Raw genomic sequence first — 22,422 nt, forward strand, 5'->3', positions numbered from 1 at the left:
AATAGTATCTAGAGGTATGTAGACCCTCCATCCAGCTGTAGCTTCCACGTAACAGCATTGAAGGCTGTATCTACTTATCCACGTACCTGTAGAGATTGAGGCACAGATGTAATTGGTTTAAGCTTGAATAATTTACATCCCTTACAACAGAATCACTGGCAGAGCATTGCAGAAGCAGTATGGTTTGCACAGACGATACAAGCAGCTAAGTTTGCAAAATATACCACTGAGATTTTAGGCTTCGTGCTGGGATGTAAATGCCTGCTACCTGCACACAAGCCAATAAAAGTGGTTGCATTGCAAAGCAGAGCATGGCGAATAAAAGGAGTTGAGCCTGCTTCCACTTCACCTCTCCCCATCTACACTATATTCTATACTTTGCTGTATGCTTGTAAAATGTATACTTTTAAAAACTCAGTTTTATACCACATTTAATAAAAAAAAATTGTTTCATAATCAATAAAGTAAAAAAAAATCGAAGTGACATAAAATAAAATGAATATAATAGAAATGATGAAACAAAGAATTAAGTTAATACATAAAAAGCCATAGATTATAAAAAGGTTTTTACAGTAAAAGTTTGTTTTCTGAAGAGATTTAACACATGCTAATAACTCTGCCAGCAGGATTTCCTGACAGAAAAAGCCCAGTCACCTTGAAACAGGAATAGCTGGAAGGTCTAAGTCCAAGGCTTTGCACATGCTCATGAGGAAAATGATAAAAGGTAACACTGTATGCGGATATCTGCATCCACTATCCCTTTTTGGGTTGTTTTACTGCCCACAAGTTCTAAAATAGCATAGGTAGACTGAAAACTCAAATGAAAAAATAAAAAATAAATCTATGTTGAAGCTCAAAATAATCTGTGCGCATCTTGACTTGACCTTAGTCCAGTTCAGGTTCGACTGGGACTGTAAGCCAAAATAACATAATAAGCCACAGGAGGCAGTGCTTTACAGTGATTTTAGAACAGAAGAGCCTATTGATGGATGCACAATTATGAGTTACTTTTTTTGGAAAACAGCAAAATTGTGGACATTTTGTGAACTTTAAGATTAATTCTAAATCACTATGAGTAATTGATCATAATTGGGGTGGTGGGTAATATAGGTGTTAAAGGAATCTGTAAAGAAATAGTTTGACATTTTGGGAAATATGCTTATTCACTTTCTTGAAAAGATCATTACCACTCTCAGATGTGTCCATCTTTTACCTTTCTGGACATAGCTAGCTGTTTTCCTTGCCTTGCTTTCAGTCTTAATGCTGAGAGTAGCTTAGCGTCCAGATAAAAGAGTGGTATCGATCTTCTCTTCTAACTCTCAGCAGGAAAGCAAATAAGCGTATTTCCAAAAATGTTGAGTATTCCTTTAAAGAAGCAGGTATGTGACTGGTTTGAAGTTTTCTGGTGTAAACTCAGGACTGGCTGTGGAAATGGGAGGCGGTAAACGTGGTTGAGTAACACCGTTCCCTCTCTAAGCAACCTTTGTCAAGACTCTAACCAATGCACTTAGCTCCTCGCAACTGGGCAACTACTTAATGTAAATGCATGGAGCTGTATGAATGTATAGCAGGATAAGACGCAAAAGAGCATATAGGCTTCATCACCTTGGATACACTCCCTCCCACCACCCCTCACCCTTAAAGCAATGAAGCGCCTCACCTACGACATGTGGTTCTGCTGAGAGGTCAGGTTCTGCTGTTGCTGCTGCTGCATGAGGAGCTGCTGCTGCTGGCGCCGCCGGGCTGTACGGAGCTTCTCAAAGCGAGCCTCCATCTCCTCCAGCACTTTGGGGGTGTAGCGAACCACCAGCTTTACACTGTCCTTGGCCGCCTTCAGCAGCTCCACTGCTTTCTCATGGTGCTCGCCTTCCACGCTCTGCAGGGGGTTTGGAGACAGAGAGAGTGGAATTTTAAAGGAAGCTGATTTGAATATATTTTTAAAAATAGTAACTCCTCTTCAGAAAAAAAATGAATATTTCCTCCATTTTTAATACCCTGTGATGTTATGTGAAAACGAGCAGGCTTACAGTCAGTGTTATTCAAGTCTCTCTAGCGGTTGGAGAAGTGCTTCTGCTCCTTACTCAAGACATGTGCAGCTCTTTTATCTCAATACCTCTCCTGATTGTTGACTCACATATCAAACTAGAAATCGAACGCTGCTCCATTTTGTGAGAAGTTGCAAAAATATTTCAATTGAGGATATTTTTTGGAAGCATGCTTAAATAATAAATAAGGGCAGAAAAGCTTATCTACGCTCTCCCTCCAATCCATATATCGAGCCTCTCTCTCCATACGCTGTATCAAAATGTAAGTCTGGTTAGACCTACCACACCATTGACAGACAGGAGCTGATCCCCTCGCTTTAGGCCGCCGTGCCTCTCAGCCACACCTCCGGGGATGATGCGGGAGATGTAGATGGGTGAGTTCTGCTCCTTGCCGCCCATCACGTTGAAGCCCAGCCCTTCCTCCGTTTTGGGTAGCTCCACCACCCTCGGGTGGGAGTGACCTTCGCTGGCTGCGAAGGCTGCAACTGTAGCCTGTAGGAAGAAAAGCAAGATGGGGCTTGATGAAAAAACACACAATCTTACTACTAACTATGCCAAAACCCTGAAAAAAATGCCTGTATATACATATTTATTTTGAGACATAATACAGTATGAACAAAACCATTGTTCTCAGCCTACCGCACAATTATATTGTGTAACACTGGGTTGAAGTGGATGGGAAATATATGTTTGTCAGCAAAAGAAGAGGAAAAGTGCACAATAATATCTGCTACGATGTTACAGTGTATTCACTTTGTTATTATGTAATGTTAGTAGATACTGGAAGGACGCTCCAGGGTCCGGTTTACAGTCAAAAACTGCACACTCTACCATGTTTGCTGTCAAAACTTTCACTAAGCTAACTTAGTGCAAAATCTCGCACTCTGTACTGACAAGTCCGCTCTGCGCTGGAGGTTTCAGGTTTCTTTGCTGGTGGCATTGCGATAGGCTTTGTGACGTCCCAAATCTAGCTTGCCCAGAGTACGTTTGAATCTCAGATTTTAGGGAAGTGTACAGACATCTCCCCCTTCAGTAGAGGAATGTGAAAACACCTCTCTAGTGACAAATTTTGCACAGATATTGCCAGTAAAGTCAAGGTCTGACATTTTAGGGGACATACACATAAGAAAAACACATTTTTGAGTGGAGGGGCACTTTAACCTTGTACATCCTAAAACATTTGATTAGTAGAGCTTGTTGGGAGGTGTACACAGCCAAGAAACAAAAACATCTTAATGGTAACCTGCAAATGTAGAAAAAGATTGTCTCAAACTGATTCTGGCAGTGAAAAACAGATAAAATATACATTTATCATGAAGACAGTTGGATGCGGTTGAAAGCTCCGAAGGTATGTGGACCTTTGAGCTTTTATTACAAATGCTGTTCCCAAAGGTCAAGAATGAACTTCAGTACTCACATACATTTATCCTATTTGGCAAAGCAAGAAAAAGAAAATTAAAAAAAAGAAAGAAAAGAAAATATCTTCTTTGTCACATGAGACAACAGGCTTTATGGGAAATGTCCTACTTTTGAGTAGGGCTAACACTAGCCAAAACAATGGACATGAGAGAAAAGTTCGAAACCTTATGGACAACAGTCTTTCATTCACAGTTAGGTATAAGTATCAAAATGGGGAAGATTAAGCCTAGTGCGCACTGCACAACTTTTGCCATGACTTGCCTGTCCCCGACAAACTTGAGACCTGAGACCAAAACTCTTGAGTTGGCATGCAATCTGCACTAGCTTCTAGGCAATTTTACAAAATGATAGTGAAGGTGGACGGCTATAACAAAGTGTTAGGATTTAGTCAGGGCTGGGGATTTAGACTCCACATGAGAAGTTCTCTGACTTTCTAATCACATGGATTAACACATCCAAGTTCACGTTGAAGGAGCAGCCAGACAACTTTCACCCTCTGTATCTCTACCAGCTGGTTGATGTTGCTCGCTGGCCGTGGGGTTTCTTTGAACAGCAAGCCAAGCTCCTTGCTCCTTGTAGGTTCAGAACAAAGCGCCCAGGAGCTTGTTAGCTGAGCCTGGGAAAGCTAATGGCAGACGAACAGAGAAAGAGACACCCCGTGCCCGCTGATCCACAGATGCATCGCCACAGGTGCCATGCTGTCAGGTCTGCATCATCTATTTTATGTGAGGTAGATCGGGAAAAAGGAGGATAAAAAAGTAGAGGAGGGGAGGTTCTGTCAGAAGCTTTTGCAGATGTGTATCCAAATTCCCCAGCAGCAGACAAGTAGCTTGGCACTTTGAGGTCTTTGATGCTCCCTACAGGCCGCATCCCCATCTCTGCTCTCTCTTCCATATTTATATGCATCTTCATATCCACATTAATTTCTGCTCAAACAGTTTTGCTTATTTCTCTCTTCTCTCCTGCTGCCTGTTTTAATCTGGTTATTGTATATCCTCTCCCTCCATTTTCTCTTTCTGTCCTTCTCCTTTGCTTCCTCTGCTCCTCCCTCCCTCCCTGTCCCATTGTGAAGCTAAAAGGCAGCTCCTCAGCATGCATACCGTCACCTCCCAGGCCACACAGCACATCGACCTTCACAACTTTTATCTGGCTTTCTGCAAACAAAAAAAACAATCTGGCAGATGGCCGGCGCCTCTCACACACAGGAGGCATTTTAAATGAAAAGCTTACTAGAGGATACTTATTTGATAACCACACTGCACAGTACAGCATAAGTATGACTTAAGACATACAGAGTCACTTGATCATCAGCTCCCATTATTTTGTCTGGAGCCCATACAACCCTGATAGTCCCTGTCTCCATTAAGATCAGTAATAAGGGCCTCGAGCCAGGAATTAGAGACTGAATTGATTTAATTAATGAAGCAATCAAAGAGAATCGAGTTGTTCAGGTGAAACACAAATCTCAACTGTCGGGAGATTTGCTGTCTCACTAACTAAAGTAGTCAGGAGGCGACGAACAGAAGCACCGGCATATTTCACACATTTCGTCATTGTTAGTATGCATGTTTTTTCCTTTCAGACAATATGTCTGATACTGATTGAATGCAATTGGCACTGTGGCCTGGGGTAGTGATTATCTCTAGAGAGAGTCAGAAACTTTTAAAAACATTCAGTGCTCCCAGTTTAGAGTGTCCCCACAGCTAAGCCGGCTCAGGCCATTAGCTATGTGCTTAATTGCCCAGTGGATATGCAATTTTAATACAGATTTAGGAGCAGTAACTTCTCAAAGTTTGGGGCAAAGAAATAAAAGTAGGAAGGAGTTTTAAAGCTGCTTAAATCATGTCTTAATGGTTGCTTCAGGCTTATAAAAAAGCGACAGAATTGTCTTTTTTTCTTTATTACTCTACTCTAGTCATTAATAAAGATGTTATTTTTTAGATCAGACAATGGTGCCCACTTGACAAATGACAGGAGATATTCCAAATGCAGTAACAGTGTGATTAATAAGATTGTATTTGTTGACAACAAATCTTTCCCTTTTTTAAATGTCTAATTTTGTGCATCCTTTTTAAAGGAGCAATTTGACATTGTGGGAAATGTGCTAATTTGCTTTTTTGCAAAGAGTGAAATGAGAATATCAATACCACTTAATGTACATGTTTGTGCATGAAGTATGAAGGTAGAGCCAACATGTGATTATCTTAGAAAATAATCCCACAAACTTGTTGTTTTTACATTTCTGTTTGTGTACAGATTAAACAAATAAGTAATAACCTGTGAATGAGCTTTAGAGGTGCCCTTGCTTCCAGACTTTATGCTAATTTAAGCTAATCACTGCTCAACAATCTCCTGACTCTAGATCCATACTTAATGCACAGACACGTGAGAGGTATCAATCTTTTCATCTAACTCTCTATTCCTTTAACCAGGTGTTCAATTGCAATTCACCAGACTTTGCACGATTGTGCTCAAGGCAGAGTGTTGATTGGAGGAGCCAAAAAGAGAAAAAAGATCTGGCAGGAGCACTCGTCATTTGAAGCTTCATACAATCTCTGCAAGATACACACAAAGACACACTTCCCTCTGTCATCCGTTTCTATTCACATCCTCCTCGGCCTCCAACTCCCTGTGATGTACTGATGAGCAGTGGACCCAGCTGGACATTGAACCACTGAAGGACAGAGAAGTGCTCTCATCTCCTCTTCTCCCTGCATCTCATCATCCTCATCCTCCACATGAAATCAGACAAGCCTGCCGTCTTTGTTTTCATTCATAAAAGCCTGTGTCTCTTGCAGGCGAGGTTCTGATGACGTCCTGCTCAAATGACCGGGTCAAGCTCATCTGTTTTGTATACCAAATTTAGTTTATTCCATTCACAATGCACCTGGATATGTCACCGTTCTCATTTTGTCATTCACTTGTGACACAGATGTGATGTTCACTAAACAGCAAGCAACAACAAACATCTGCCTGAAAAATTAAACAGTCAAGTGGAAGAAGAAAAGATATAAATAAAGGATGAGCTTTTTCAAAGATTGACAGCTTATATGAGTTACATCAATGAACAGACACAAGCCATCATCTAATAAATCTGATGCAAGCAGTCGATCATGATTAAATATCAAAGCCTGCAAAGTAAATATATAGAAATAGTTTATATTGGTTTGATTTGAATGTACACTAAAGAAGAACAAAGTTAAGAAATCAGCCTGTCCAGTTGTGACAATAGCAAAACAAATGTGCTTTTCTCATTATATTGTTTTACAGAGTCATTTTTCATTCAGGTTGTGTAACAGGATATAAAGTGACATCAGTGTTGATAGCAAACTAAATTTCTGTATTATGGGAGTAAAGCAGAATACAGATGGAAATCTAGTGGCTGCTAATCTGATGGGTCAAGGTGAATATTACGTGGAATTAAAGAAAGATTTATAGCTCAAATCAAAGACATTTAGTAACTGAAGATTGTTGAAACAAGCTGGAAATTCTAGTGGATTAATATTGATGGATATTATATTATAATACGCTGTCAGTCTTTCTTCTGGGAAAAGTGTATAAGTCTGCTTTAGATGCCAATTTTGATTTCAAGTTAGTTTGACCTTGTGAGTTGTGCTATTTTCTCAAAGCATAAACTGAAAAACTGAGAAAAGTCTAAAACTTTCTATAATGCATGTAGCCTAAATAAAATTATCAGTTTGAGTTTGATACAGGTTGTATGACCTATCAATGAACCCTCTTAACCCTCTGAGAAAGGGAAACATCTAGTCATAGCAGAGTCCAAATCTTGCCAATATCTCCTGATACAGTGCTCTGACCACATGAAATATGATCATTGTGTTAAATCGACTGGTCTGGAATATCTGAAAGAGTCTTAAAGAAAAATTTCTATATTATTCAACCTGGGTGTTATTCTTATAATTGTGTCCATTCTGACTATGGGTCATGTTCATTTTGCACTCGCCACCTCCACTTTAACGATTTGGAAAATGCAGACTCTGGCAAAACAACCTATATCGGCACATAAATCATTCCTAATGCTTGTCTCTGAGTCTGACCCAGAGTAAAGAAAGATGTTAGCCCCCTGGATTAGCTATTGTAGCTATCTGCATTGGGATCTACAGCAACTTGCTGGCTAACCAAAGCAGCTGCCTATTCATCTGCACATGGCGGTCTCTTTACATGTGTGAGACAGTGGGTCGTTGTGGATTTAGCGCAAGTGCATGCTAGAGAAATGTTAGAGAAAAAGTTTGTGTTATTGTCTTCTTAATTAAAATTAAGTAGTTGGTTATCCAGTGTACTTCCATTTCCCTTTACAGTTGTCAGTTTAATTTATATAGCCCAATATCACAAGTCTGTTCCGCTACTATACACTAGCTAATCCAGAGGATGTAAGACTTAAGTTACTGCATATGCAGTTAAGCAGAAACATCCTGTGTAAATACAAACTACAGTAACTACTATTAAGTCATTTTCACTTTAAGTTTTTTGTTTCATTCAACAGTTAATCATAAAGATCAATAATGAAACTGTGGTATAGCAGCAAAAATATACTTGAGGTAGTGCTTTAACATGTGATATTAGCATTCAGCCTTTTTGCTTAATCTCACAAAATTGGCACTCTGATGTGTTATTGCTTAATTACACACACACTCTTAAAGAGGGTCAATAGTAGGTTCTACTTTGCTAATTTTGTTCTGCTTTGACCAGAAGATGAGAATGATATTATTGAGTAATGTCATAAACAGATAATTTTTTTATTGCAAATAATAACTGATGTAGAGATCTTACCTTAGCTGTGGCCCTTGCCTGGTACTCTGGACAGCCATTCACTGTAATTGTTTCATGCATGTACTGGTACACCTGAAAGAAATGAACGGAGGCAGGTGTTATAATTATGTTTCACTGAAATCACCACTCTCTGCGCTCAAACCTTTCATTTCTATAGTGGTATAAATAATGGTATTCCTCCACAGCTGGCTGTATAGACACATACAGTATTAACAGGCTGACTGATTGAAAACACCCAGCACTCAGACCCAGAGTTATTGTATGCTATTACTAAAAGTACTACTCAAAAAAAGTCTAACACCTTGTAACACAAAATCCCTTTGAAATGTGAAGACTTTCTGCAGACATCTGCAGCAAATCAGGTAAGTGAGGAAGAGAATTTAGACTCTCAGAGAAGATAAGAGAATATTTCGTTTACTGCATTAAGGATGTTTTAGGGTGCAAGGACACCAGCCTAGAAGATTATATAATGCAAGTCTTAACATAATTCATCTGAATAGCGCTCTTTATTTGTGAACTTGGTATGCATACATTTCTTAGCAAATAATAAAAAATAACTCTTAGCTCAGGAAATGGAGGCACAATCTGTTCCTGACTTTATAAACAACACAAAAAGTATCCAGAACAGTCAGTAATACATTACTGCTGGGCCTGAATTGGGATAAGATATGGGTTGCTTTATGTCCAGTTGGATGAAAAACAAGGTTTTCTGCCTATTCACTGAGGCAGACAGAATCAATGCAGACAGCTGACCTTTCCAGTTAAGACATGTCTTATAAAAGACACCTTACAACTGAACTTGTTCAAAGAATAAAAGAGAGAAGAAGACAGAGACAGTGTTGAATGAGGATGTGTGGTTAATATACTGTAACACAAAAGTACCCTTTTTCTTTAAGAGCATTTTTGAATGTTGCCATTGAAATATAGTCTGTACTGCAGCTTTCAGATTTTAAAATCAGTCAGATATGCCACTTCCCTCCGATGCTGAAACCAAATAATGAACAGTACAATAGGAGGATGTATAAAATGATGGAGATGTATGGGCTGATTGCAAGAAGTCTCAGAGGAAATGTTTTTGCTGAGTTGGTGCAACTCACTCGATTCAGTTGCAGTTAATTGAGCAAATGAGCAATCAAATTTTAATCAGAGTAATGATACTGTACATTTCTCAGGGCAAACTAAACTCAAAACTATCGTCTACAGCATATTAGATGTTGTGGCTCAGAAATGGATTTCTATCATCCGTTTCACTCACTAGATGATGTCTCTTATCAAAGCAGGGCAGCATGACTGGAAGCGAACATGCCTATAGCTTTGACGTACCACAGTACAACACTACAAAGGCGTCGCTTCTCTGAATCATCAAAAGGATGTATACTTAAACTCTGAGATATTTGTATGTAGAGATCTCAGAGAAGGGAAAAATATCCCTGAGCTTCTGTTGTCTTGTTTGCTCATGAATCTCAAAGACCAAATGAGTGCCTTTTGGGAGAGCTGCTCCACCTTTCAGACTGCAACACATTTTTGTAGATTTATAGCGTTGATGCATTCGGGGAAAAGGAGCCTGCAGTCCACACACACACTCAACTCCCAAATGACACCTTTTCCCGAGGACTTTTTCCACCTTTGCACTTTTTGATGCTGAGCACAGCTTTATAAATGCCATGAAAGGTTTACCCTGCTTCTGTCTGCCTGCAGATTTTCTTTTTCCCTCAGTTATCCTTTTTTTAAACACTACTGCAACTGCTAACTACACCTATTTATTCTACCTGCAACTGTCTCTCATTCTCAGCATTTTTCAGACATGGAATCTGTAACATTGCTGGCTTCATCTATCTGTTAAAGTAATGGCTTTTGGGCTTTCAAACATTGGTCTCTGTTATGTAAATGTTTAGTAATGGCTCATTTCAAACATGACGCGAGTGTTACAGATAGAGCTGCAATGCTCGTACGATATTTGGCATCTAGTATGTGAGAGGGAGCAGTAGCACATGGTGAGTTAAAGAAGAGTGTTCTCTCACAGGTGCAGAGAAACTTATTTTGCAGTTGAAGGCTTAATTAATGACCACCGTGAGCGCCAGGGAAGCCTTCTCACTAGCGGATACCCTAATATGTTTTTGCATTCCTTCCTCATTTATTAGATGGACTATATGATTCTGCTCCCTATTTTATGCAGTCTGACAGTGCCTAAGCACAGTTAAAAAATAACAAGATATTAGGTTGTGACTCTCCTTGTCCTATGTGCTCACATACTGTATGTCAAGATTTTTGGTGGATATTCATACTGAAATCAAAAGAACATTGAAAATGTATGTTTTTTTTTATAGATTTGTATGGTTTCTATATAACCATAAAGCAGCAATAATTTATTTGTTAGGCACACTGGTGCAGTGAAACAAGCTGAAAAGACAACATTGAGACATCATCCCTTTATCAAGTAGCTACTATGTTAGCAAGCAATTGCCTACTGTATTTACTCATCCAGCAGACACAGAGCAACATTAGCTTTCACCTTCACTGTAATGTTTCTACCACCACGCGAATGTTCGAACATTCACTCTCCATTTAGCCTGTTTTTGTTTCCAGCTATTCCTTTGGGGATATAATTTGGCTCTTTAGCTGCTAATTGCTCCACTATGTTCACCAGCTAGAAGCTAACTGTGTCTGTCTGCTGTTTGGTGCCGAGCAGGGAGTGTACAGTGAGTTTTGAGAGCTTTTTCACTAAAAACAGCTGCTTGCTGCGTCTGGAAATGACAGTGATGAAAGTGGTGAGACTGAACCAAAACAGTAAAGTTGTGGGCCAGAAAACCAAAACAATGCACTGCAAGATGCTAAAACACTAAAATATTAAGTAATGCAGCTTTAAAATTCTCTTATTCACAGTATTTCCTAGTTTATTCATTTTTGTGCATAAGAAATTATAAATAATGATAAATGTTTTACAGTGCTCTAAAGAAAGTGAAACAAGTTGCGCATTTAATATCTCTCTATGTATTTAACCGGAATGCAGTGCCCTGAGTCATGACAAATAACTGTGTGCTTTTGAATGTCAGTCTGCTCTTGTTGTGGCTGTACGTTGCTCTAAAAAGGCCAGTTGTCCTGCAGGCATCTTTTCAATTCCCCATTCTGCCGTTCCTTTTGCCAGACATTTTCACTATCCATCCCTAAAACACTGACATCTTCAGTCCACCCTCTCCTACATGTTTCCTTCTTGCCTGGTTCGCCACAGTGGATTATGGTGAAACACACACACACAAACACACACTATTCCTGAGAATAGAGAGAGATGCCTGTAGGGCAAACTAATGTGACAACGCTGCTTGTAACCATGGCTTCCTGCTTCCTCTACTGAGTCAGAGTCGGAGAGAATGGAGGGGGATGGGTAAAAGAGAGGTCTTAGCCTGGTTGATATTGTTTGAAAAGGATGTAAACCAGCACATGACTTAACAATACACTTTCTCTCTCAGCAGTGCTAACCATGACACCGAGGGAAAATATTGAACTTGCATAGACTGACTTAATGTACCTTTCATCCTTTAACTTAATGTGATGTGGGAGGCAGAGGCAACACAAATCCTTCGCCCTCGCTTGATTTTGCTTATATAAAAAACATAGTCAATTACGTTGATTGAAAATCTCTGCTGAAGTGGAAAATCAACTGCAATGTTAAAGCTGCTGAAACATGCGATCACTCTGGCCTGCTTTTTGCACTTCCTGTGTTCGTCAAGTGGGACTCTCTAACCAAATATATTGTGAATTCCCACTCTCCATCATTTCCAGCTAGTTTGCTCTTCCAGTCATTTCGTCTTGTGTCCTTCCTTTCCCATTTGCAAGGCTGACTGACCATGACAACTCATTCAGGCTGATGCTGGGGAGTTGCCCGGCCCCCCATTGATGAACATGGTGGGGAAAGACAACCAGCTCATCAAACTCTGTCTCTCCGTCATTTAGCCCAACACTGCTGAACAGACTCTTTTCCCTGCCATCCATTCTTCATATTGACAGGTGGCCTGTCATGCTTAACAAGGCTGATTCATGTTAGGTAAATTCTATTGACGTAGAGTACAGGATCAGGTTGGGAGGTGGACTTGGTGGACACTAAGGGTTTTTACTGTACAGAAAAGATTAGTATGTCCATCTTGTCAGGCATTGTGTTGGCCCACCAGACTGTGAAATGAGCTACATCGCATACGTGTGTGGAGGAAGGAATCATATCACAGATTACACAAGGCCTGGATTTGTGAAAGAAAGGTCATCTGTAATAATGAAATGTCACAGAGGTGTGTGTAATCAAAATGAACAACAGGAGGGTTGGACTTACAGTTTAACCTGGGTTTTATGGCTCTTTTAACTTGAGAATGGTTAACACTGATGGATAACATACAGGAAAGAGAAGTGGGTGCAGTCAAAATGAATTAGAATATGATTTAGCAAGGAGCCTTTGAAAAAACAAAGGCTTTAAAATTGTTCCCATTAAAGGACTATACCAGTTTACTACAAAGCATTTAGTCCTTTTTTAGACTGATGGATGCATTTTTCCTCTTCCAGGTGGCTACTGGATTCATATCAATGTCATTATATTATGAAAATCGACTTTCAGAGACTTCAAAATTGCTTGAGATTGGTATTCCATCAAAATAAATTTTTTTGGGTCAAAGATATGTTTTAATTTTGTGGTTGAAAGTGCTGATTTATTTATTCCAGGGTGGTGGGTTCATGTGCTAGTGGGAAGCTCTGACATCTGAGATTTCAAATTAAAAAAATCAAACCCAAAAGACAAACAACATGCAAAAATTTAAGTAGTGAAAATGATAATGTGGATTTGACAGCTTTCTCAGCACTAACAGATGTTGCTGTTGGACAGTAGATGTTCCACAACTTGACACTTGACACAAGCTCACATGACTACATGAAAACACACTAGAACACATCAATCTGCTAACTATGTGTGGCACTGAAAAAAATAATAGACACTAAAGTGTTCTTGGGAAAGGATTACCAACAGTATCTCAAGTCATTGAGTGCCTGAATGGTAAATGAATGGTAATCACTGGCTACCTGCAAAGTAGGAAAAACCACATTCAAAAATACAAAACACAACATTTTGATAAATGGTTGCCAGTAATGTAAAGAATACTGTATTCATGCAAATTCCAGTAAATGGGCTAAAACTTAAAAAAACCCACTGTGATTCTTCAAAGTGATGTTAATGTTGAAAACATTTCTTTTTGTGCCTGAAATAGATTGATGCCATGTGTTAGAAGAACAGATCATCTGGTAAATGAACCCTGTGGTTGTGAATGTTCTCTTGTCACAGACAAACACATTAAAAAAGACTCTTGTATATCAGGCCATTAAATCCAGCCTAGCTGCTGCTTTCCCACTGAGATTCCCTTCCACTGTAAGACTGTGTCTTCTAATTGTTTCCGATACAAACAGTGCGTAAGAGGACACAGCTGTGATATTCCACCACAACAACTCCTTTAATGCTCTGTGTAATAACAATAATAATCTACAGTATGCAATAGCCACCACTTACAACCTGTCCTCCAGCTGCCTCAGCACCACAGAGAGAAGCTGTTGTATCAGTGGCTCTCGCAAACCTGTAATCGACTATAAACCATAGTCAGCCCCGTTGCAGCCCACTAATCCCAGAGCATCTCTGCTGGTTTCCCTGGTGACTGTGTTTAGCCAGCTCTTTGTGGGTGAAGTGGTCTGCATCTTTGCCTCTTGGCAAAGGGCATCTGCTACTGCTGCTGCTGCTGCGGCCTTTTTAAGAGGTTTTTGAGAATCATTGTCATTGCACTCCAGTGACTGGCACTGAGATCAGTCAGCCGGTTGCCAGTTAGTGACAGGATGTGCCAGGCTTCCCCGAGCAGGCCAGAGCAGAGCTGGACCCTGTGAAAGGAGAAGACTAGTGCTTTCTTCCTTTCTGTCACTTTGCATGACGTCACAGGTTTTTACGTAATGTTCTGTCAGAAGCTATTTCTCCTAATTGGTGTCTTTGCCAGTGTTGGTGAACTTTTCATTATTATAATGAGACATTTGCTATAAAATGAATGAACTCCCACATCTATTAAATAAAGCTTATAATGAGTTTCTATAAAAAAATGCTGAAAAGACTGTATTCATTGACCTCTATTCCATCTATAAAAATGCATCATGTTTAACAAGATGATCATAAGTTTTTTAAGTTAAAATATAATCTGTCAAGTAACTAGTAATAGTGGGAGTAGTATAAAGTAAAGTACAAGTATCTCAAAATTGTATTTAAGTACAGTACTTGAGTAAATGTACAATTACCTCTCAGCACTGCTTGACTTAATCACTACCCTAAAAGTAAGTGCATTACTATAGCTACAAAGGGGTATTAAATCAGGTGTCTTGTTAAAAAGCTCTATTTGTCAGCCCACCACTGTATATAGTGTGTATGACTGTCAAATCCTTGTTGCTTAGTTTCAAATTCTAGATGCAGTTCCTCTTTGGTGATACAGTTTGTGTTTGACACAGGCTGTCATGATTTTCTAAACCTTCCTTAAATAGTTTTTGGAACTGATACACCGGCAGATTTGGCCTCTTTGGAGCCCTGTGGTCCCTAAAAAATATTTTCATACAAACAAGTTTTCATCAGCAAGTGCATTTTGTAGGAAACGTAATGCAACCCAGATTTTTTAAAATCAAAATAACAACACGTATACTGAACACATGTGCAAAATGTTCACTTGGCTAATTTGTTTTCAATATCCTCTCCTGGCAACCACAGCACCATCAACATTTTGATGGTTATATTTAGGCACCTAAAAGAACTTGGATAAGGTTAGGGAAAGATTGTGGTCTTGGTTAAATATAAATATTAAAAACTCAATGCTGGCTTAAAACACAAGAATGCCTTGACCAATTATTAACCAAAACCATGATCTTTCTCCAACCATAACCTATAAGTGTAGCCTAAACTGAACAAAACGTGGGACAAGGAACATGGGATGCAGGACATGAAGCCTAGCCTCTGGTATCAAGTGCTTTCTCCTACTGCTACCCTATGGCTTCTGTACAGTTCAAGAACGTCACATTACATGAATTGGGGGAAAAAAACTTTGCGGATGAACATGAGGCAGAAAATACGTTTCCTCCAAAATGTGTTTGGCAAAGACAATTATATAAAAATGTATTGCTACCTAGCATTCAAACTAATATGAACCCACTTTGTAGCAGCGTTTGAAATTGTGATAAAGTTACATCAGATTTGAGGCCCTCATTCATGAGATTATTTTTTTACCTCAAACAGAAGGTAATATAACCTTTTATGGCTTAGAAAGTGAGTTTGGTAAACCACGGATCTCAGCAGCTGGCCTAGAAGCCCTTGAGTCATTGATACAGATATTCCAAAACATATTATGGTCATCTTGTGCTCTAAAGCAGTAAAATCTTATTTAATGTCCCTTTCATTTGCGACGCAATTCCCTCTGGAAAATAAAGTTGAGCTTCTCTCCAACATACTGATCAAGTCTGCTAATTGTCTGCTTTCCTTCCTGGACAATTTACATGTTCACTGTTTACAATTAACTTGCAACATGGAGGCCATTGTGGCATCTGTCATCTGTTTCACTGCTTTGTTTGCTTAACAAATACATGTGACTGGGTGATGCTTCAGTATATCACAACAGACAGGACACTAAATATACAAAATCTGTGGTTATCAGCCTGTGTAGCGGTGTCATGTAGAGTGAGGACTCTTGTTTGCTTTGTACCCCATCCTCCTGATGAATGGTGTTAAGATGATGGATCAGTGGGTGGCTGTTTGCTTGCATGTGAATGAAAGCATTTTAACAAGAGGAGAAAATCAAGAACTCCTGTTTATGATTCACATTTTATTCCGTCCGTGTAAAATGTGATTAAAACCAATCTCTAACAGTGATTTGCTTAATTAAAATTCAGTGTAACGAGTTTATCAAACGTTCAAGTTTATGAAATGCTCATAATGTTTTCATGCAGTCAAAAATTCACTCAGAGACACACTCTGAGTTTTGCTGTTCAGCTCCAGCAGTAATAAGGCAGAGCGATAATCTCCGACGGTTTCATTATGCTGCAGTCATTTTTGATTGATGTAACACAACAGTGAGTAGTTCACTCTCATATTTTTTTATAGCCATAATTCCTCCAAATTTATTGTTTTGTTGAGTTTCAAAGCATCAGTAGTGACCGGGAAGCACATTCTGGCACCACTGTATACTACAACAAAATCAGGAAGTGTTTCACCTACAGTATAGCCAAATCATAGAACAACTATATTAACAGCTTTTAGAATAGCAATAGCAGCCAGTTGCACCAGCTTATCACAAATTTAGGTGTAAAGTCAATGCTACATCATGCTACAACACTAAATTTACCACTTTATTCACTTGTGGCACAGCAAATTATACTATAACTTAAACTGACCAAAAGTATTGCAGAGTGTGAAGTTTTCATCGTGTGCAGCATTCTGGTAATAAGGGAGAAGGCAACTACATACATCTAACGGAAAGAAAAAGTATGCTAACATGTGTTAGCTAATGATTTTGTCTTTTTCACATCATCTCATTGTTTAGCTGGCACTAGTATGATGTTTTTTTCCCAAGGCCGAGATGCACTCCCTGAAATACTGTAAATATGGTCATAAATAATACCAAAATCACCAAAAGCCTCTTGAAAACTTCTGTCTTGACAAAAAAGATTCTGTCCATACGAGATGAAAATGTTTCAACTTGAGTGAAACATTTGTGCTTATCATGGGACTCTATGAATCCACTTTACATTGTAATCATACAGAGATAAGAGAGGCTAGAGGGAAATACCAGGAAAAACTTCACACAGTTGGTGTGTACATTTCTAGCTAGTTTATAGCTAACATCTAGCTAGCTTATAGCATCTCCAAAAAAACATCTGTATAGTCGGTACATTGGCCGTTTGAGCCGAATATGCACAGAATACACTAACAGAGCAGTGGTCAAATTAACATGAATAATACAAGGCAAAAATTTGATTGACTTAAAGGACTACAAAACAAAGCACTTGTTACAAAATGCTCTTGAAACATTAGTTTCTACCGTCTTTCTAGAATGACAACACAGCAACCGTGACTGAACAGGTGAAAGAGCAACAACTTCATCAAAAGAAACTCCAAGGAAAGAACATCCCAGTACCGAGTACAGTGATTGATTGGAAGAGCACTGCAAAAACACCATAGCAAGGAGTACTAGAAAGGTCATCAAAAAAACAAAAAGAGTCTCACAGAAGAGAAAGAATGAAAAGACATGAGTCATGTTGGTGTTCATGGGCCGATGGTTCCCTCCCTTGACAGTGACTCACCTCTCTGATGGCTGTGCAGAACTCACTCTGAAGCACCTTCTTCAGAGACTGAAGCTTATGACCGGGGACGTCACCTGACTCCTGCAGTTTCTCCAGCAGCTCGATAGCCCTGGCAACATCTGGCAGAAAGAGGGAGAGAGAATGTGTGTGAGTGTATGTGTGTGGGTATTCCTGCCAAGGGGACAGAGGGGGGAAAAAAATGCCCCATTCAATTACATTAATAGCACAGCCACGCAAAAGGCACTGGAGCGAATCGATGGGTGGGATAATGGAAATAGACTCAGTCAAGGCTAGCTGGAGCAAGAAAGATAGAATAGAAATCCGATCCATGGATCATTTGCATTGGCTTAGCTCTATGCATAAGAATAAAAGAGAGAGGGAATAAGTCAGGCACTCATTTGTTCAAAGGTAACGCTTCTTGGTAAGAGTAGACACCAGCGGGCATTACAAAGCATTTACACTAAACCGTAAGCCTTAAGTTAGAGGCTATGAGTCTGGGGTCTACTGAGCTCTCCTCCCATAGTTAGCCTGAGCTGAATGAGTCCGCCAGCTTGGTTGATTCATTTCTTGCCCTCTGAAACAGGCAGGCCAAAAAGAGATACATAATGGTGATCTGGTACTCAATCACTGGACTTGGACTGTTAGGACAATAACATGTTTTAGTCACAGCAGTGTGTCCAGAGACCTGTGACCACACAAAGGGAGATGATAGGTACAGTTTTACAGTGGAGCTGTGGAGTTTTCCTGCGTTCTAGTTTCACCCCAAAATATAGTGGTGTGGCTTGTTGTTGCATGTACCTCATGATAAGGGTAAGGGTAAGCTACAACTAATGATTCATTCCATTAGTTCCACGTTATCTGACTGACATCTAGGCTGCTGGTTTAGATATGTCACTGCACCAAGCAACAACAGCATTTTTTTAAGACCTTCCACAGCTCCAACCACACTTGGCTGCCCAGCACAGATTGATCAATACAGAACAGGCACATACACATTCTCTAGATTACTGTACATGTGTTCTGCATCAGCCACACATGCTTGTGCATCGTATGTATGCAGGAAAAATGGGACAAACAACTATACACGACTTATTTTCCTCTACTACAATCAAGTATCACAAATAATGCTGATACTAGTTGATTAAAAAAAAGTTCCAAACTTGCTGCTTTTCTCTGTTCTATATAATTGTAAATTGAATATATTTCTTCTGAACTGTTGGTCAGACAAAACAAGCCATTTGAAGTCATGACCTTGGGACACAGCCATGATGACAAGCACAGTTGATCTGAAGGGCCTTATGTCTACAGTAAAGAGAATATATACCAAAAATCAAGTGTCATCATAACAAGTAACTGACTAATCAGTTTCTCCACACTGTCATCTTAATACAAGACTGTACCAGTGTCTCTTTTCACAGTACACAGTGATAAACACAAACTGAATGAAGAGGCATGACACACACACACATGCACACACACACACACTGATATTTGATATGGAATTCTGGGAATATAGAGTAACACAATTAAAGCAGAAAGCAGACAGAGGAGCTTTTACTGTTTGCAGACCTGGTGGGAGACAAGAAACGAATGAATCTCGAGCTCTGACTTTGTGAATACTGTATAAGGCCATAAAGAGGAAATGCAAAACACACTAAGATCGTACCCTTTATTGCATTTCACCTTTATATAACATATGGAGACAATGAGGACACCTCACAGAAATCCAATGCCTGTTTCTATTTCAAGCGCTCTGTAATAAAGCACTAAGGATTATATTGATCTGCTTGAAATTGGAGGTTCACTTCCCATCGAGACTGGTTATAGTTCATGAGAACTACTTCAGTGAGAGTTATATTGGCAGATGAGAGCTGGCAATGGGGCGAGTCATCAGGATGGTGTTAATCAGCCATTAATCAAACAACTCCACTCAGAGTCTCATGCAAAGATGGTCACGGGTATGTGTATATAAAATCAGACACAGTGTTAACTATAACTCTCATGGGGTCTGCCAGCTCTTAATTTTTGCAATTTTTTTCTCCCCACACCCATTCACTCACCTGCTTGTCATTCCCCACCCCCCTTAGTTACTGTTGCTACGCCTGCCAAGCTCTTTGTTCTTGCACAACAAATAATGCAATTTACAATGATAACCCTGGCAGATTTACCATTGAAATTCTTAGTAATTTTTTAAACAATGGGATTGTTGGCATTGATTTAATTCAGACAAGGATATCATTTTTAGCCCGCGAATGTCGATTTTGCCAGCTAAAATGACAACTGTCGCTAGCAGACTTTATATGCTGTAGCTAGCTAGCTAACGCTAACGTTAATCGTCCAGCTGACTCATTAAAGTGAGAATCATGCAAAATGTGTTTTAAATATGCACTTGATAGCTCCATACATGATGATGCTAAAAGACAATGCCGTGAGCAGCACAAAAAAGGTCCATTGGAGGCAGAAATCTCAGAGAAAGATAACTCAGAATCTCTGTAAATAAAGCAGAAACTAGCTGCATGACTAGATACCACTAAAATTATGTGAAACACGTTTTTTGTAATTTCAATAAGCCAACATTTACGTAAAACACCTAACTTCTACCAATACTTGTCCTAACTTTTTTTATTTAGGTGAACTGACTTTCAATGGCATGAAAAACATGAAAAAGATATATTCATGTGATACCACCAATCTATTCACTGATTTCCTTAAATCTGCAATAATTGATTTTTTTGGCCACTTGGGGGCATCACCTTTTAAGTTGATATGGCGATTAGCAAGCAGTTGTGTATTTATAAACTCAGTAGTTACAGAGCAACATTAGCATTCACTTGGAGTTATTAGTTAGCAACCTGGTGAACATAAGTCCAATATTAACTCACTTTTAGCTCTGTTTTTGGTCTCTACTGTGGTCTCACCCAAGTCCTGAGGGAAATAGCTGGCTCTTTACCTACTAAATGCTCCACTAAGCTCTCCAGCTAGTCACTAAGTGTGTCTGTCTGGTATTTGGTGCTGAGCAGGTAGTGGGTTTTTAGAGTTTTTTCACAGAAAACAGCTTCCTTTTGCAGCTGAAAACGATACTATGAGAGTGGTGAGAGTGAACCAAAATATTAAATTTACGGACCAGACATTAAACAATGAGCTGGAACTCGCTATAAAGCTCCGTAAAGCAGAGGGGTGACAATTCTTTGTAGGTTCATCACAACAAGCATTGTAACATTGTTTTCACATTGTCATTTGAGACATTGTTAGTGTAAAATATCAGTTATAGCCGCTATAACTATTTTCATCTGAAAAAGAAATCCACCATATGGGGTTTTAAAGAGCTGATATTCTGATAAGTATGCCACATTAATATTTTCTATCAAGGTGAATGGGTCAGTTTTCCCCCTATGCCTGAATATCAAAAAACACTGATTCTGAATAGCTTGTAATGAGCTGGTACACTTCCAAGCAGCAAGGGCATCTGTCTAGGAGGTTTATGAGCATTTCTTTCTCATTAAAAAGAGGTCAAGGGCCATCCAGGAAAGATTTTTTTTTTTCTCTCTGCCGTTATTTGTTTCACATGCTCTTTAGCGCCATTTTCTTTATCCACATCAAGGACTTTGACAAGCCGTTTGGAACTTAACTTCAAAGATTGATATTGCAGACATTTTTGGTGGTGCTTTCATCTCGCCGATCAGAAGTGATACCTGCCCATTTCCTGATATAATCTTTCTAACTTGAATTAGGGTCATTTTAAATTTCATAAGCTCTGCATCAAATAGAGGAGCTGCACAGTTAAAATTCAATTAAATGTTCCAGTGTTACCTACATTGACAGCTATTGAAATATCTGAAATAGTGTAAGCCTGCTCCTGTCAATGTCCCTTTGCAGTTTTATTCCAATGTAACAGCACAGGGACCCAGAAAAGGTGATTACAAGACAATGTAATTGCAGGTGTCACACAAAAATGAGTGGTAATAAGTGGTAATCATATAGCTCTCACTGAGCTGCTCAGAGGTTATGAAATGTCTGCTGGCACTGTATTGGCACATTTTCCCTTTACTGCTTCTAGTGATATCCAATCTCACACAGAAAATGTGCCTGTGAAGATTTTCTGCTTCGCTGTGACGCTGTTTTTCATTCATACAGGGGATACTGTTGTGAGAAAATAACCAAATCAAGGTATGATCTTGGTGTTGCATGAAAACAGGTCTGATAAACTGGCACATGGCTGCTGGATTGTGGATTATTTCTAGCACAGTTATACAGTTAGAAAATGTCTCTCCCTTTGTTCATGTCTTCAGTTCTACCCTGCAACTCAAACGAACCACACAGATTTAAAATGTCCCATGAGTGCACTTCAGTACCCACTGCTCCACATGCTTGATGTAAAAGTGGGACATCAGATGAGCTGTGTGGCTGATCAGAGGGGTGTAAAAACCCAGGGGAAGAGGCATTGAAGGGTGATTGTGTTCCATGACAAAGCAGCTGAGATGACTGCAGTGGATCACAGTTACATCACATTAACAGGATCACAATGATTCCCGAATTAGATGTGCAGTGAAATGACATATTACATTACCTGATAGTCTAGCAGTGAGAGAGACAGAAAAAAAATGCACCTGGCTGACCCTGTGCACTCTGATAACACTGACATAACCGTGGTAGAAGACCACACTCATCTCATGTTATACCTTCAGCTGAGAAAAGAGGCTGACAGAACAAATGAACCATAGCTGAAGATAACACCATGTATGCGCTCAACACCCACATGGTGAGCCTGTTATATGCACAGTCTATGAATAACTTCAGCTAGAGGGTAATACAGGAAATGGGA

The 22,422-nt window shown here is 39.5% G+C and overlaps 1 protein-coding gene across 2 annotated transcripts in view; it reads right to left on the reverse strand.

The window, feature by feature from the left end:
* lin7a (lin-7 homolog A (C. elegans)) overlaps positions 1–22,422 on the reverse strand; it is a 34,272-nt gene that overhangs the window by 3,876 nt on the left and 7,974 nt on the right. Inside the window, exons 2-5 of one of the 2 annotated variants that reach the window (XM_044186618.1) lie at positions 17,601–17,719; positions 8,256–8,327; positions 2,328–2,537; positions 1,665–1,876 (exon numbers count right to left, since the gene is read on the reverse strand). In XM_044186618.1, the coding sequence (XP_044042553.1) occupies positions 1,665–1,876; positions 2,328–2,537; positions 8,256–8,327; positions 17,601–17,719 (613 nt within the window). Of the gene's footprint in view, positions 1–1,660; positions 1,877–2,327; positions 2,538–8,255; positions 8,328–17,600; positions 17,720–22,422 lie in introns of both variants that reach the window. The other variant, XM_044186619.1, reaches the window with a different exon arrangement.

This window comes from Siniperca chuatsi, linkage group LG23 (assembly GCF_020085105.1).
Source record: "Siniperca chuatsi isolate FFG_IHB_CAS linkage group LG23, ASM2008510v1, whole genome shotgun sequence".
NCBI lineage: Eukaryota > Metazoa > Chordata > Actinopteri > Centrarchiformes > Sinipercidae > Siniperca > Siniperca chuatsi.